Genomic DNA, 14,831 nt, shown 5'->3' with positions numbered 1-14,831 from the left:
GTTCATAAAAGGAAGTTCAGTAGTATGACTTAAGTTAGATGAATTTCCGCATCCTGTCATAATATGAGCATGTGTTTTGGTGACCCAGGAGAAGAAACGCAGACTGGAAGGCGATCACAGAAAATCTAGCATAAGACCAAACTGATGTGGCAAATGAGGCTTGATCTTTCCAGGTGTCCATAGGAAAACTTCAGTTTGAGGGAAAATTATGGCAACATGAGGCCAAGAGCAATTAGTGCTGGTCATAAGTGGGTTAGGTCTACTGTAGTTCTAAGAAGAGCATTTAGACACTGATACAACCTACACCTACGGATACAGCAGCAGGTGTCTGTCTGAGGAAGGATACTGCCAAAAGTGATTGGATTTTGGGATCTTAGTGAAATGGCAAGGACTTAGAGCAAGAGTTTAGCAGCCAAAAGTGAGTTTAGGGAGTTAAGCAGTTTGAATTTAAGTTCTGGGCTTACAACTTAAGTCTAGTTTTTAAGAGCTAAACCTAGAAAGTCCAGAATGCCTGGAATTGAGTTCCAATTTTGTTACCTATTAGCTAAATGATTTTGTTTTGTTTAATTTTTCAGAGGGGGCATGCTCACTAGAGAGATACAGAGAGAGAGGGAGAAAGCACCCTCCCGCCCCCATGGGGAACAGTCATGCTGCAATCCTTTCTCCTCCAGTTCTTCCTCCTTTCAGGATTTCAGGCACACATGCATGTGCTCCAGGTATGTTTTTTTTTTCCAAGCCACCAGGTCCAGGATTTGAACTATGCCATCACCCATTTGGAATGCATCTCCTTTAACCACCAGACTATGGGCTGGCCCCTATCTGAAAGGTTTTTGAAAAATGCATGATTTTCCTGGAGAAAAGGAGAAACAAAGATAGTCATAGCTACTGAACATCTACTATACACTAGACACTCCTTCAGTTTCTTGGTAATAGAATAATGAATGAGAATAGTACCTACTTCATACGATTGTTGCGAGGATTAAAGGGGCTAACACATATTAGGAAGGTGATTGGGAGGCCAGCAGGTGACATAGTGGTTAAGGCGCTAGACTCCCACATGACCAACCATAGTTCAAATCCTAGACCCAGCAGCTTGAATCTCAGGCTAGGCATGTATACATGTGTTCCCAAAATCCCAAAAGGAGAATGGAGGAGAATAAGAATGGGGTGTGGCCATCCCTGTGTGGGGTGACTTCTCACTTTCTGTCTCTCTGGGGAGTCCTACAGCAAAAATAAGTGTCCTGTAGCAAAAAAAAAAAAAAAAAAACAACAACAAAAAACCAAAAATAACTCTCTCAAAAATAAACAAAAAGTATTTAGAAAAGTGATTAGAGGGACCAGCAGACAGTTTAATGGTTACATCACTGGACTCCTGCGGTTTGAGTTCCAGATCCAGCAGCTTAACATCACACTGGGCATGTGTGCATGATTGTCCAAAATCTCAATAGGAGAATGAAGGAGAAGGGATTGCAGCATGGTCATCTATCCTGGAGGGGAGGGGGTGGGGTGGTGATTTCTTGCTTTCTGTCTCTCTGTCTCTCTCTATTTCTCTGATGGGCAAACATGCCCTCCTAGCAAAAATCTCTCTTAAAAAAAAAAAAGGAAAAGTGATTAGAAAAATTATTTATGGCTTATGGGACCAGCAGGTGGTGTGGTAGTTAAAGGTGCTGGACTCCCATGTGGCTGACCACATTCGGTTCCCACACCTGGTGGTTTGCTTCCTCACTTGCCCTCTCTCTCTCTCAGTCCCTCTCTAGCCAAATTAAAATAAATAAATAAATAAAGTTAACGAAAATAATTTTAAAAAAAGAAAAATTATTGATGGCTTATTATACCAAGCCTTCAATAACTGTCTACTCTTACTATTTATTCATTATCATTTATTACTTATTAATATTAATTAATATTATTTATTCTAAAATAGTCTACATATATTTTTTGTTTCGTTGGTTTAGCAGATTTAATAAAATGTTTCAATTTCACCAAGTACAGTATCTAGTGTATGGTAGATGTTTAGGAACTATGACTTTTGGAAGGCACCACACTTATTACAACAAACTAATATCTAGAATGCCTAACACCTGGTTGAGTTTCCAGATTTGGTAGGAAGAAATCCCATTTTTACTAGAAAGACATGATAAGATAGAAGAGAATGAGCTTCATTTCCTTTGCCTCTACAGTCTCTAAAACCACTTCTGATTTGGATGGATCCACTTTTGGTCTCAAGACTGTTTATCTATGTATGCATCCATACACACCTGACATGATTTTCAAACTGCCAGGTCTAGGACTCAAACCATGATCAGCCATGTGGGAGTCTAGCACCTTAACCACTACGCCACCTGCTGGCCTCTGCCATTTTCAATAGATATAGGTTACAAACTGTCTAGTTTGTTGAACTCTCAGAATGCCTCACTGCAGAGCAGGGCTCAAGTAATCAAAATGGTCTGTATTTAGTAACATATGTTAATTTATTTAAAACTGAGAGAGAGGCCCAGCTATAATGGCACAAGTGGTAGGATGTTGCCATGTGAGACTGAAGCCACAAGGAAGACTCTGGTTCAGATCCTGGACTAACCTACAACAGACTGAGCCTCATTACATGCCTGTAATCCGATGTAACCCCTGCACTAAGTGCCTGGAGCAGGGGATTGGAACATGGCAAGACCCTATCAAATAAGTAAAAATTGAGAGATAAAAATAAGTAAAACTTGAGAGATACACCAGATCCTGGTTTTATTATTTTCACTTATGTGGTGGTGTTCTTTCAGTCTTTAGGCAAACAGCTGTGGAAGTGATAGTGTTTATTCTAATGTCAGTAACTCATCATCAACATCCTTGGAAAGCAGTGAGTGTTGTGGTTTTATTTCTAATGTGAACACGGATTTGGAAACCTGGTTCCTGCTGCCTGACCCCGTACAGAGGCGGGGAGCTCTGCTGATTTGGAAGCCAGGGAACGACCTGCAGATCTGACTGCCTTACTTCCTCCTGCATCTGGAGATTCCTTGCTGAAGTACTTAATTTCTCCCTGACCCTGCATGGCCTTGCGAACTGATGATGAGACTCAGACTGAAATAACTTAACTGGCTGATCTAAATTCCCAGAGTCTGGTAGTACAAATAACACACATTCATATTTGGGTGGAAGGAAGGTGCACTTGGGAATTAGACGGATATGAAAAGATATTTTCTCCAGCATGCACTTAAATTGTAATGACTAAGAGAATGTAGTATTTGACTGTTAATCATTTTTTATTGCCCTCTGTCATATGTTATTGTTAGATCTACCTTCTGGGAGTTTTATTCAAGAGGATATGTCACACTGCTCATATCTTTGTGAAGCTGGCAAAGACTGCTGTGACCGAATGGCAAGCTGCAAATGTGGGACACACACAGGCCAATTCGAGTGCATCTGTGAAAAGGGATATTACGGGAAAGGTCTGCAGTATGAATGTACAGGTGAGTCTCCAGTCTGGGTGTAACCGTGTCAGTTGTCTGTTGCTGCGTAACAAATGATCCCCGAACTCAGGGGCTTAACACAGTAAGCATTGATTATTGCTCAGGAGTCTGTGGGTCAGCTGGGCCGCAGCATGGTCTGAGCTGTGCTAACCGATGCATTTGCCATCAGCTGAGTCAGGTCAGGTGCCCCGCTGATTTCTGCTCGATTCTCCTGCCTGTTCAGGAGTCAGCTGACTATTGTCTGTTCTAAAATGGCTTCATCTGAGACAAGGAGGCTGTCCTTTTGGTACCATCTTATACTCTATTGGGCTAGTCTGGGCTTCTTCAGGTGGCGTGTAAAGTTCTAAGAGGAAGAATAAAAGTTTGTAAGGCCTCTTGAAGCATAGGTTCTGAACTGAGAGGAGAGAGAGTGCATGGGGTCTTTTATTGTAACTAATAGAGTAAAATTGCCAATTTTGTCCTTTAAACATCTAAGCCAGAATATACCTTAGTCTCTGTATGAGAGTAAAGCCAGGGGGATTCCAGTCTCCAGGCTTCCTGCTTCCTCTAACTTGTCAGATTGTCAGAAAAAAAATGCAACGGTCACTTGGTGGTCTTTTACCCTTTCACAAAAGGCCATCAAACAGTTCTGCAAGTACCATTTCTTCAAAATGGAATTTATTTCATTTGTAACTTTACTTTCTCTAGTTTTTTTTTTTTCAAGAGTAACTTCATATTTCTACATTTAATTAGAGAGGCAAGACAAACAGTTTAAGATTCTTGTTCCTTACATTATATTTTAGGAAATATCTAATATTTTGAAGTAGTATGTGGTTTTTCTGTGATGTTTGATTATTCAGCTTTTTATCTAACAACATTGTTTAAAGTAGTTTATAGTTCTTCCATGACTCCCTGTTTTAGAAAACTATATTCTCATGGAAATTAACACCCACCAGCAAGGTCCAGGAACAATAGGTTTACTTTGTTTGCTCTGTACCATGTGGTCTTTGCTTGCTTGTTTCCTGGGAACATTATTTTATCGTGGCATTTGGTAATAGGCCTGTTCTGATACACACAAACATGGTTTCTCCCTATCGAACATGTTTTCTCTCTTCTTTTCTCTTTCTCTCTCCTCTCTATAAGACATTTCCTCTAGTGCCATTCTTTCACTGTCTTCTATTCTTGTCACCCCTCTTCTCCCTTGCCTTAATTTCTCCTCCCTCCCCTGGCCCTCATCCCAGCTGGCAGACCTAATCCTTCCTGGTCTGACCATCCATGCTCATCCACAGAATCATTCCTCTCTTGGCTCTGCTCCCACCCCACCCAGTAAGATTTCTCACTTAAGCAGAAAAAAAGAGTGGGGGTGGGGAAGATCAGCCCAACTGCCCCTGAGTTGGCAAAGTGCCTCCCCTTGTTTTTCCCTCCTCTTGAATCTTCCCACACTCTCATCAAGGGCCCAGCTTGGCACTCTCCCCAACGTACCCTCCCTTCCTCCTCCCATCCTAGCCCACCAAACAGAGGCAGAAGATCGTATTTTCTTTGCTCAACGCTGTAGTCAGCATGTCTGCTTTCCGTGTGGTCCTAGACCGAACTGCTCCTTGTCAACAAGCCACTGCCTTGGGACTGCCTAACAGCCTCAGTCACTTGGTGCCGCAGTCCCAGTTCCTGCTGCTCCAAGGCCCTGTAATCTTGCATCCCTGGGGATACACTGCAGGAAGAGAGAGGGGCAGTTCACAACCCCAGCACTCCTAATTATCCAAGTAGCTTTGGCTGCTACCAGTACTGCATTCCAGACTGAAAGGCACAGCAGTCCGTGAAATGTATGAGGTTGGGTGGGCCTGTCATCAAGGCATCAGCTGAGGGGATTGAGGTACTTCTGCCCCTGGTTCTAGCCAAGAATGCCAAACTGCAGTGGATCCCTTTATTCATCACAACTCTTAAACTGGTAAGTCTCAACTTAACACTGTCTTACATACAAGGTTAAAATAGATACAGTTGCATTGAGATAAATGTTTATATCAACACAGTGTGGTAGTGCACATGTAGTGTCACCACTTGGGAGGCTGAAGCTGTATGGTTGGCTTGGGTTTGGTTTCCAGGCCAACCCGAACACTCCCGTAATCCCAGCAAATTGGGACACTGAGGCAGGAAAATCACAATATAAGACTTTGTCAGAAACACCTGTCTTTGTCTCTCTCTTCCGTTCCCTCTAACAAAGGGAAAAAAGCTTTAAAATACGTTCATATTATCATCTTCAGTATTTATTTCTAAGAGATTAGGAGAAGTGGTATCGGAAGGCCAGTGTGTACACTGCGTCTTTGAGTAGTTGCAAAAGGCAACCCCCAGTCACTGACCTCTCTGCCATACTAGGAGCTAAGAGAAAATAAATTATGGCCTTGCGATAGCATGAAAGACTCATTATCAAACTATTTTGGAAAGGCAACAAGAAACATTAAAATACTATCTAATACTGAAAACATGAAATTGAGCCCCTTTTAAGTTATTTAGTCAACAGCGTTACTGAGCAGCTTCGCCATGTCGAGCCCTGCACTAGGGACTGGGAAGGGGTCCTGTGGTGGCAGACAGACATGGAATTTACAATCTAACCACGTAAATCAATTTGTAATTGTAAACTGTGATACATGCTATTAAATAAAAATGCCTGTGGTATGAAGAATGGACTCCTGGGGAGACTAAAGTAAGCTGAAATTTGAAGGATGACTAGACCATAGCTCTTCAAGGAGAGGATGTTAACCTCCATTCTGAATAGTTGGAATTCCAAGTATTTATTCTCCTTGGAGAAACAATGCTGCTTAGAAGCAAATCATTCATTTTCAGAGGCAAGAAACCCTAGAGATGATCTGCTTTAAACCCCTCATTCTGCAAGAGGAAATTGAAGCCTCAGGAAAGAGGAGTATTTTACGCAAGATGACATATCTAGTCATTAGAAGAACCTGGGGAGGGACCCAGGGCACTTTTCTCTAAGTCCCATGTTATTTCTAAAATATCACACCACTTTTTTTTTTAATTTTTGAAAATAACTTCTTATAAAAATTACTCTTCAGAGACCATAGACCCTGACATGCACTGACATGTATTTAAAAATACAGAAAGATCTGGCCCAAACTCAGTCTCTCCTAATTGCAAACTATGTGACTTTGGACAACTTATTATTTTTTTTAATTCTCAGTTTGTTTTGTAAAACGAGACTAATAATAGAGTACTAGTAGATAGATAAACGTATCTATGTGTATAGATATTGGAATGTCAGAAAAGTCATGACATATTCTTCTGTGCAAAAAATCCATCATGACTTTTTTGATCACCCAATGTATAGAAGTGATTCATAGATATCTATGTACATAGATGTGTGTGTATACATATGTGTGTACACATAAATGTTGAGTTAACTGAGAGAATATACTTCAAATACTTAGGGTAGTATCTGGTCCATCGACTTTTAATTCATGGGGGCTTACATTAATCATGATTGTGAGATATTATCAACTTTATGAGAAAGCTAATGAATGAACATTAAAATAACTCCTACAAGTGTAAAGTGCTTGAAGATAAGTAACAGCCATATATTTCATAAATCTAACTGTTCTAGATGAGGCTAATGGCTGTATCCTGAGAAACTGTGCTGTGAGAAGAATAAGAAAGATATAGGCATGCCAGTGAATACTGTCAAGAACTCTTGCACCTCTTAAAGGTGGTTGATGCATTTACAAAGGAAATCAAGAGTACTAAATGGGAGAAGGCAATGGGATAACGTGTCATAAAATACTGAAGAAAGTAGAGATTGTTTGTCTTGATCCGGGTAAAATTATATAAGGGGTCTTTAAAAAGTTCATAAAATTGTGTGTTATAAAAAGAATCATGGGGCTCAGCAGTTAGCATAATGGCTATGTCACTGGACTCCCATGTAGTTGACCGTGGTTCGCATCCTGGACCCGGTGGCTTAAAACTCACGCCGGGCACGTGTGTGTACGTGCCCAAGATCCCAAGAGGAGAATGGAGGAGAAGGGATTGCGGCATGGCCATCCCCCCTGGGGGGTAATTTCTCGCTTTCTGTCTCTCTGTCTCTGTCTGTCTGGCGAGCACACGTGCCCTATAGCAAAATCCTCTCAAAAAAAAAAAAAAAAAAAAAGAATTATGCATGATGAGCTAAAATTCTTTGCTATGTAAAGTAAATGTTTGTGGAAAAATGTAAAATAAAAACAAGTTGTAATGGGAAAAAAGAATATTATTATCAATATAATAAAAAAGATATAAAGTTTTTAAAGTGAAAAAAGCAATTTTCCCCCATACTCTCCATATCTCCCCAGAGATGTTTAGAATTGCGATCAATACTGACCCTCTGCCCTCACAGCTTCCACACTCAGTGTTTATCCACTTGCTCATATGCAAACTCAAGCATGTCATCCAAATTACCTTTACTCTGCTATCAGACTTAATGGAGTCTGATTTGGAGATGCAACGAACAATAGATTTCCTGATCTCAAAAAAAATTCCCTAAAGATTCAAAGGACTTTCTTCACAAGATTTTGTAGTATGCATGGATTTCAAACGTCTTTACACCAAAATAAGCTCATACTTAATTCCATTTTACACAAACTTTTCAAAGTTTGTATCCTTGAGCAAATTATATTTGTAAGTTAATTTCATAGAAAAGTAGGATATCAGAGCTGGCCATAGTATTTTTCCCACCATTCATTCAGGAGAGGAGAAAACCGTGTTCACAATTACGTAATAAACTTCTCATGGAGCTGAAGAGTTAAGGTTTCCCAATTCCAAGTCCAGGGTTCTTTCTTTAGAGCAGATTGTTGCAAGGGGTGCTCTTAACACTTAAAAGAAAGCTGACCTCCCTGATGCTACTGTGATCTCCTCTTTGTTTCTCCTTGTTCTGGGTTATTGGCAGTCAGGGTTACCTTGAATCCTCAAACAATGGCATCCTGAAGCCCTGGCAAAGGCAGTGGCTTCCCTCACAATGAATACTACTGTCACAGTAAACCAATACTTCATGGGCAAGATCCTAATGCATGAAAAGATTTTAACAATTACTCCATATTATGAAACTGTCGATTTGAATGCAAGGCTGAAGATTTTTGTTGGAAATTGCTAACAAATAATACTTTGTCAGAGTTTAGTTTACCACTCATGTCTTTGAACTAGTATTTAACTTTCCTTGACTCAGAACTTCTGTGAGTTGGTTTCAAAGCAATCATGTGCTTTTAGCTAGTAGTCTTGGAGAATGTGTGCTAACAGAGTTTATATAAGTGAGGACCATGGGACAATAACCCGAGGTAGAACGAGGCTTTGTCCGTGTATAGCTCATTTACTTGTACAATGTCAAGCAACACAGAAACCATATTTGATATAAATTAGAAGAATACTAAAAGGACCAGCAGATGGTGTAATGGTTACATTGCTAGATTGCCACGTAGTTGACTATGGTTCGAGTCCTGGACCCAGTGGCCTAAAACTCACACAGGGGGCATGTGTGCATGACCAAAATCCGGAGAAGAGAATGAAAGAGAAGGAACTGTGGCATAGCCATTTCCCCTAGGGGATGATTTCTTGCTTTCTGTCTCTCTGTCTCTCCAGAGAACACACATGCTTTATAGCAAAAATCTCTCTTAAAGAAGAAGGAGAAGAAGAAGAACTAAAAAGTATATGTTAGGAAAAGAGAATTGTTAACACAATTATACTACTTATGAAGCTACCAAGTGGTCCTGTCAAAGAGCATTATTGCACTCAAAGAAATCTAGTTAAGCGACCAAAACAAATTCACAATAGCTCTCCGAAGTGTTCCATTTTAAGGAAAGAGAAGGTCTGAGATTATGTAACTTGTTTGGAGCCACATCTACTATAATAGAGCTGGAATATAAACCAAATCATTTGGCTCTAGAGTCTACATTCTAGCCAGAGAGAGAGAGACATTTACCAAATAGGTTCATAATTTAAAATATCATTTCAATTTCTGTTATCGTTTTGGCCTTTATGAGGTCATCAACATTTGATCATTTTCACCCTACAAAATAGCAACTTCGTATGGTTCAAACTATTACTAAAAAGGAAAAGAACAGAATGAGTTATGTAAAATACAAATTTAATCATGCCAAACCCCTGCTTATTATTTTTAAAGCATGATCCATTCATAGGATAAACATCGAGCTCTTTACCATGGTCTAAAGGCTTTTTATGATTTAACCTCCCCTATCCTTTGTGAACTAAAAGCTGGAACTAGGTAGTTTCCCCTAAATACCATGCTATTTCACTCCTTAGATCTTTTTTTAATGCTTCTTTGGCTTCCTCTTCCACCACACCCAACTATTGTTTTTATTCCTACTTATCTGTCTAGTGATTCTAACATTCCGAATTCCCACTGCCTGCCTTCAGAGCCCACAGTAAGCACTCAAAAATAAGGATTTCAGTAAGAAGTTGATCTTAACTGCATAATCATAAATGGACCAGAACTCATGATTGTAATCTTAGGCAGCTGCGTTCTTGCCATAGATGCTTTGGGCACTGTGGTATCCCTAGCACAAAGGCACAAGGTAAAAAAATAAATTAAAAAAAAAAAGAGTTTCAATGCATTTTATTTCTTTAAAAACAAAATATTTGCATTTGGTTAACCTTTGTCAACAACGAATTAGATGCAGCATACAGTTGATTTATTAGATTAGTCATTTTAAGACGCGTAGACCATCAAATCAGCTATGAATAGCCAGTGAACTCCTGTTGTAAATCCAAGCAATTGCAGCTGTTCTGACTCCCCCTGAAGGGATCGGAGAGACACAGAGTATCAGACAATAGGCATCTTGAGGACACTGCTCCTTTGCAGAGATTGACTCCATTTCAGGGAGCTTGGAATGGTTAGCAGATTGAAAATTGCATCTGGGTAGGGGCCAAGACTGAGGGCTAGATAGCTTCAGCCAAAGTTGCAGTTATATCAGTTTTCATAAAAGGAAGCTACACTATAGAGAAAGAAGCACTGGAGTAGTGGTGTGAAAATATCCTGTTTATACATGTAAATAGATGCACACAAATCCCCACCTCCACTCTGTGCATGCGTGAGCACACACACACACACGCACACACTTTCCTGTCTAAATATTATATCATTTCTTTGGAAAGAGAAAGGACAAAGAGCTCTGGGGATTCTTGAATAAAAACCAAAACATTTGGCAATCTTGTTCTCTAACTAGAGCTTAGCTGATTTTTTTTTTTTTCAAGAATATTCCCAGCGGTGCCTAATACTGGATTCGTAAGGTGTAAGGAATTTGTACAATGTATTCCTATTTACTTTTTATGAGGGAATATTGCAAGCATGTTGACCTTGAGTCCCATCAATTTAAGGAGACAGATTTGTAACCGCTGCCTAGACTAGACTAGTTTGTTCAATTTTCCACTGAATGGGATAGATAGTCAGATCTAATATTCCATTTTCCAGTTTAATCTTGATTTTGTAACAAGAAAACTCATCAAATAAGACCACTGGTGTGAAATATCACAAACCCCCAAAGTCAGTGCATTGTAGCTCTTGAAAATACTCATAAAAATATTTCTAGTGTCCTAAAGTGGACAAGAATTTTGACTAATTTCTGCTTCTCCTTATAAAATCTTGTTTTTTCTCTTCTTCTTTCTTCCAGCCTTATTATAAGTACCCCTTGTTGACAACATAAGAGGACAAAGGAAAAGCATTTAACACTATACTAAATCTTGATCAAACATTTTTATAAAGATTTATTTTTAATCTTTTAATTTATTATCATTATCCTTCAATTTTGACCAGAGAGAGACAGACAGACAGAAAGAGTGAGAAAGCAAGCTACCACGTCCAGGACTTGAACCATGGTCAGCCATGTGGGAGTCTAGCACCTCAATCACCACACCACTTGCCAGCACCATCTTCAAACATTTTTGCTCTTGTAATCCCTAAAAAATATTGAAGACAGACAGACAGAAAGAGTGAGAAAGCAAGCTACCACGTCCAGGACTTGAACCATGGTCAGCCATGTGGGAGTCTAGCACCTCAATCACCACACCACTTGCCAGCACCATCTTCAAACATTTTTGCTCTTGTAATCCCTAAAAAATATTGAAAATCCATGTATCTTGTTGATTTTTAAATGGCCATTTAAAAATTTGAGGCAGCATTTTTAAAAAGGCAATTTCATCATATTGTATTGACGTTTAAAGATAAAACTATTATTTTACTTTCAAAAGTATACTGAAATCTAAATATTATAGTAAATTTGATTCCTTTTAGTATCCATTTGTGAACAGCACCTTTTTCAATGCAGAAATTTTGCATGGTTTCTTATTTTCTCAGTTCTTTTCCATTCCACATCTACCATATAATTCTATTCTAATTAACACAGTTTCATGTCCTAAAACTTTTTATTGATTACAACGATATACTTCCCACTACAAAAAAGTATTTAAATAAATTACAATAAATTTAAATTAATTTTTAAATTTTCTGCCATCAAAGTTGCTACTAAATTAGTATCACAATTGTTATTTGTATATAATTTGCCAAACATATTGTACATTTTGATACTTATTATACATGGAAATACTATTAAAATTTATATCCATCGACTATACTTAGTCCATGGAATTTTGTTATTCTCTGTTAGATTAAGAGAACATACAGTATCAATTTCATTTTTTTCCCATTTTTATGCATTTTAGTGCTGAAACTCTTTTTATTAACATGTAGATGGAACTTGAAATAGTTGTATTAAATTGATGTCATTCAATTCTTGGAGTTCCTCCTGAGTTACATGCCAAAAATATTATTAGTTGTTTATCATAAAAAAAAAAACTATTGTAAATGATCTGTTAGCTGACAATTCCCTTAGGTCCTTTTTAAATTTTATTAAAATTGAAGAATTGGCCAGCTTTTGACTCGAATAAGGAATTGTTACCCAAGTATTACAATCATTTTTCTTCTCGATTTCTGGGAAGCCTCCCCCCACCCCCCAAAAAAGCTATACTAGGACTTACCGAAGAACTACCTGTTGGTTTCAGTTGTACAAGATTAATAATTTCTAGAGATTTGTTGTACAACATACTCCTTATAGTTAAGGAAAGTTACTTAGAGACCCTGTTTATTGTGCCTTGATTAAAGAAGGGTTTCCAGGGCCACCTTCATAGCCTGGTGTTCAACAGTCCATGCCGCATCCATATGCCACTCGCAAAGTCCTTGTCTGCTTATATTTCTCATTTGTAGAAGAGGTAACAGTTGTTAAGAACTTAGATTTTCCTAATGCCATCCAGTTATAAAGGGGTGGAGTTATTAGGCAGATCCAGACTTCTCTGGCCCCAGAGCCCATGCTGTTCCTCGCAATCCATCCACAACACTCAATGCATAGTCAGCATCCATCAAAGAAATGATCCAGAAATATTTTGCTGTTCTTTCCAAATTACATTCAAAGTAAAGTTGCTTTTAAGTTGTAGCTTAATATCTTCAATGTTTGGTTCCATGGGGTCTGCATGGGGTTAGTGTTCGCTGAATGTTAGATGATCAGCCAAGTTTGGATGATAGCCAGTATTAGCAATTTGAAATGATAACGAAGCTATTGCTCAGCATTCCACACTCAGTGAAATCATGATGTGCCTTATAATATTGAAGAGACTGTCTTTTCCCAGTGATACTCGATACTTTTGTCAAAAGTCATGTGACTGTACATACATGGACTTATTTCTGGTGTCTATTCTCTTCCATTGGTCTATGTGTCTGTTTTAATGCCAGTAACACACTATTTTTGTTACTATACCTTTGTAGAATCTTTTTTTTTCCTTTAAGATGTTTATGCCATAGGATGTGTTCACTCACCTGAGAGAGAGATAGAGACAGAAACAGTAAGATGTTTTGAGAACTCACTCCCAGGGGAGAATGACCATACAGCAATCCCTTTTCTTCCATTCTCCTCCTGGGATCTTGGGCTTGCATGCACATGTGCCAGGAGTGATTTTCAAGCCAATGGGCTCAGGACTGTGGTCAGCCATGTGGGAGTCCAATGACGTTACTATGCCACCTTCTGGACCCAAGAATCTTTTAAGTTCAGGTAGTGTTGTTAGCTGTCAGTGAAGTCTGGGTGCTGGTTCTCACAGTCAATGAAATGAGAGAAAGAGGCTGGAGAAGAGAGTTTATTCCTGTAACTGGTTATAGAAAGACAGTTAGAAAACACCATGTCTTGAAAAGCTCAACATGTTTTTCATATTAGGTACAAGCCACAAGCACGTGCAAACCATTCCTCACTACAATCACCCAAAATCAATTGCTTTCCCCTGAGTAATTTTCCTGATTTCTATTTTACTTCAAATACCCATTGCTGGTGTCTTAGCTGACCACTCCTCACATAGATCTCCCTATGACTCAGCACTTGGTCAGATTGTTCGGAGAGGCCTCTCCGAATTTCAAAATGGCTGCGGTCCTGCTAAACCGTAAGCTGTCCCGCTGCAAGGTGATGCTTCCAACTTTATTCTTTATGCTCAGAATTGTTTTGACTGTTTGGAATCTTTCGTGGTTCCATACACATTTTATGACTCTTTTCTCCTATTTCTGTAATGAATGCCACTGGTTTTTCAACAAGGATTGTATTGTCTCTGTTTTTCTGAGCGAAGTTTTTGACCTTTGTGGACCTCAGTTTCCTAGCTTATAAAGCGGGTTTAATATTAGGATGTTATGCAAATTAAATGAGATAATGTGTATAAAAACTTGTCAAAGTGCTTATAGTAAGTACTTGGTTAATATAATTTATTATACTCTGTTAGTGGTTGTTCTTGACAGTAATTTTGACCTATGGGGACATGAGACAATGTCTGGAGGCAATGTGAGTTGTACTTGAGAGGAGAGACTGGTATAAAGTAGGTAGTAGCCATGGATCTTTGCTGGGTATCCTACGATGCACACGTAACCTCTGACAAGTTCTAAATGTCAGGAGTCCTGAGATTGCAAAACCCTTTTCAGTGTCATAGGTTGGATTAATGCATTAAGATGAGCTTTAAAAAAGCAGTACTGTTTCTCTTTTTAAATAGTTTTACAATAGAAGAAATAGCAGTCAGGTGATTCTCCTAGGGATCAATTATCCCCTGGGTGTGACCCTTGCAGCCTCTCATTCTCTGGTCACCCCAAGCTACTCGTGATTGCTCAGATTCGTCCAGCCCTTTTCTATGGTTCCATAATTGTGCCTCCCTTCTTGCCTATAATATCCCAGTTTTGTTCAGTTTTTAACAGCTCTTCAGGATTCACAACATTTCTATAAACTTTCCCTCCCTTCTTTCAGAGATTCACCATCAGCCAAATCTAGATTTTTTACTTTCTTTCTCTCTCTCTTTTTTTTTTTTTTTTTTTTTTTTTTTCTTTTCTACCATCCT

The 14,831-nt window shown here is 38.9% G+C and overlaps 1 protein-coding gene across 1 annotated transcript in view; it reads left to right on the top strand.

The window, feature by feature from the left end:
* The window catches only part of SVEP1 (sushi, von Willebrand factor type A, EGF and pentraxin domain containing 1), a 233,157-nt gene that overhangs the window by 38,321 nt on the left and 180,005 nt on the right, over positions 1–14,831 (top strand). Inside the window, 1 exon segment of the mRNA XM_006142717.3 lies at positions 3,282–3,458. Coding sequence (XP_006142779.1) covers positions 3,282–3,458 — 177 coding nt within the window.

The sequence above is a fragment of the Tupaia chinensis genome, unplaced genomic scaffold (assembly GCF_000334495.1).
Source record: "Tupaia chinensis unplaced genomic scaffold, TupChi_1.0 Scaffold000081_1, whole genome shotgun sequence".
Classification (NCBI taxonomy): Eukaryota; Metazoa; Chordata; class Mammalia; order Scandentia; family Tupaiidae; genus Tupaia; species Tupaia belangeri.
This window is presented reverse-complemented; position numbering and strand designations above follow the sequence as displayed.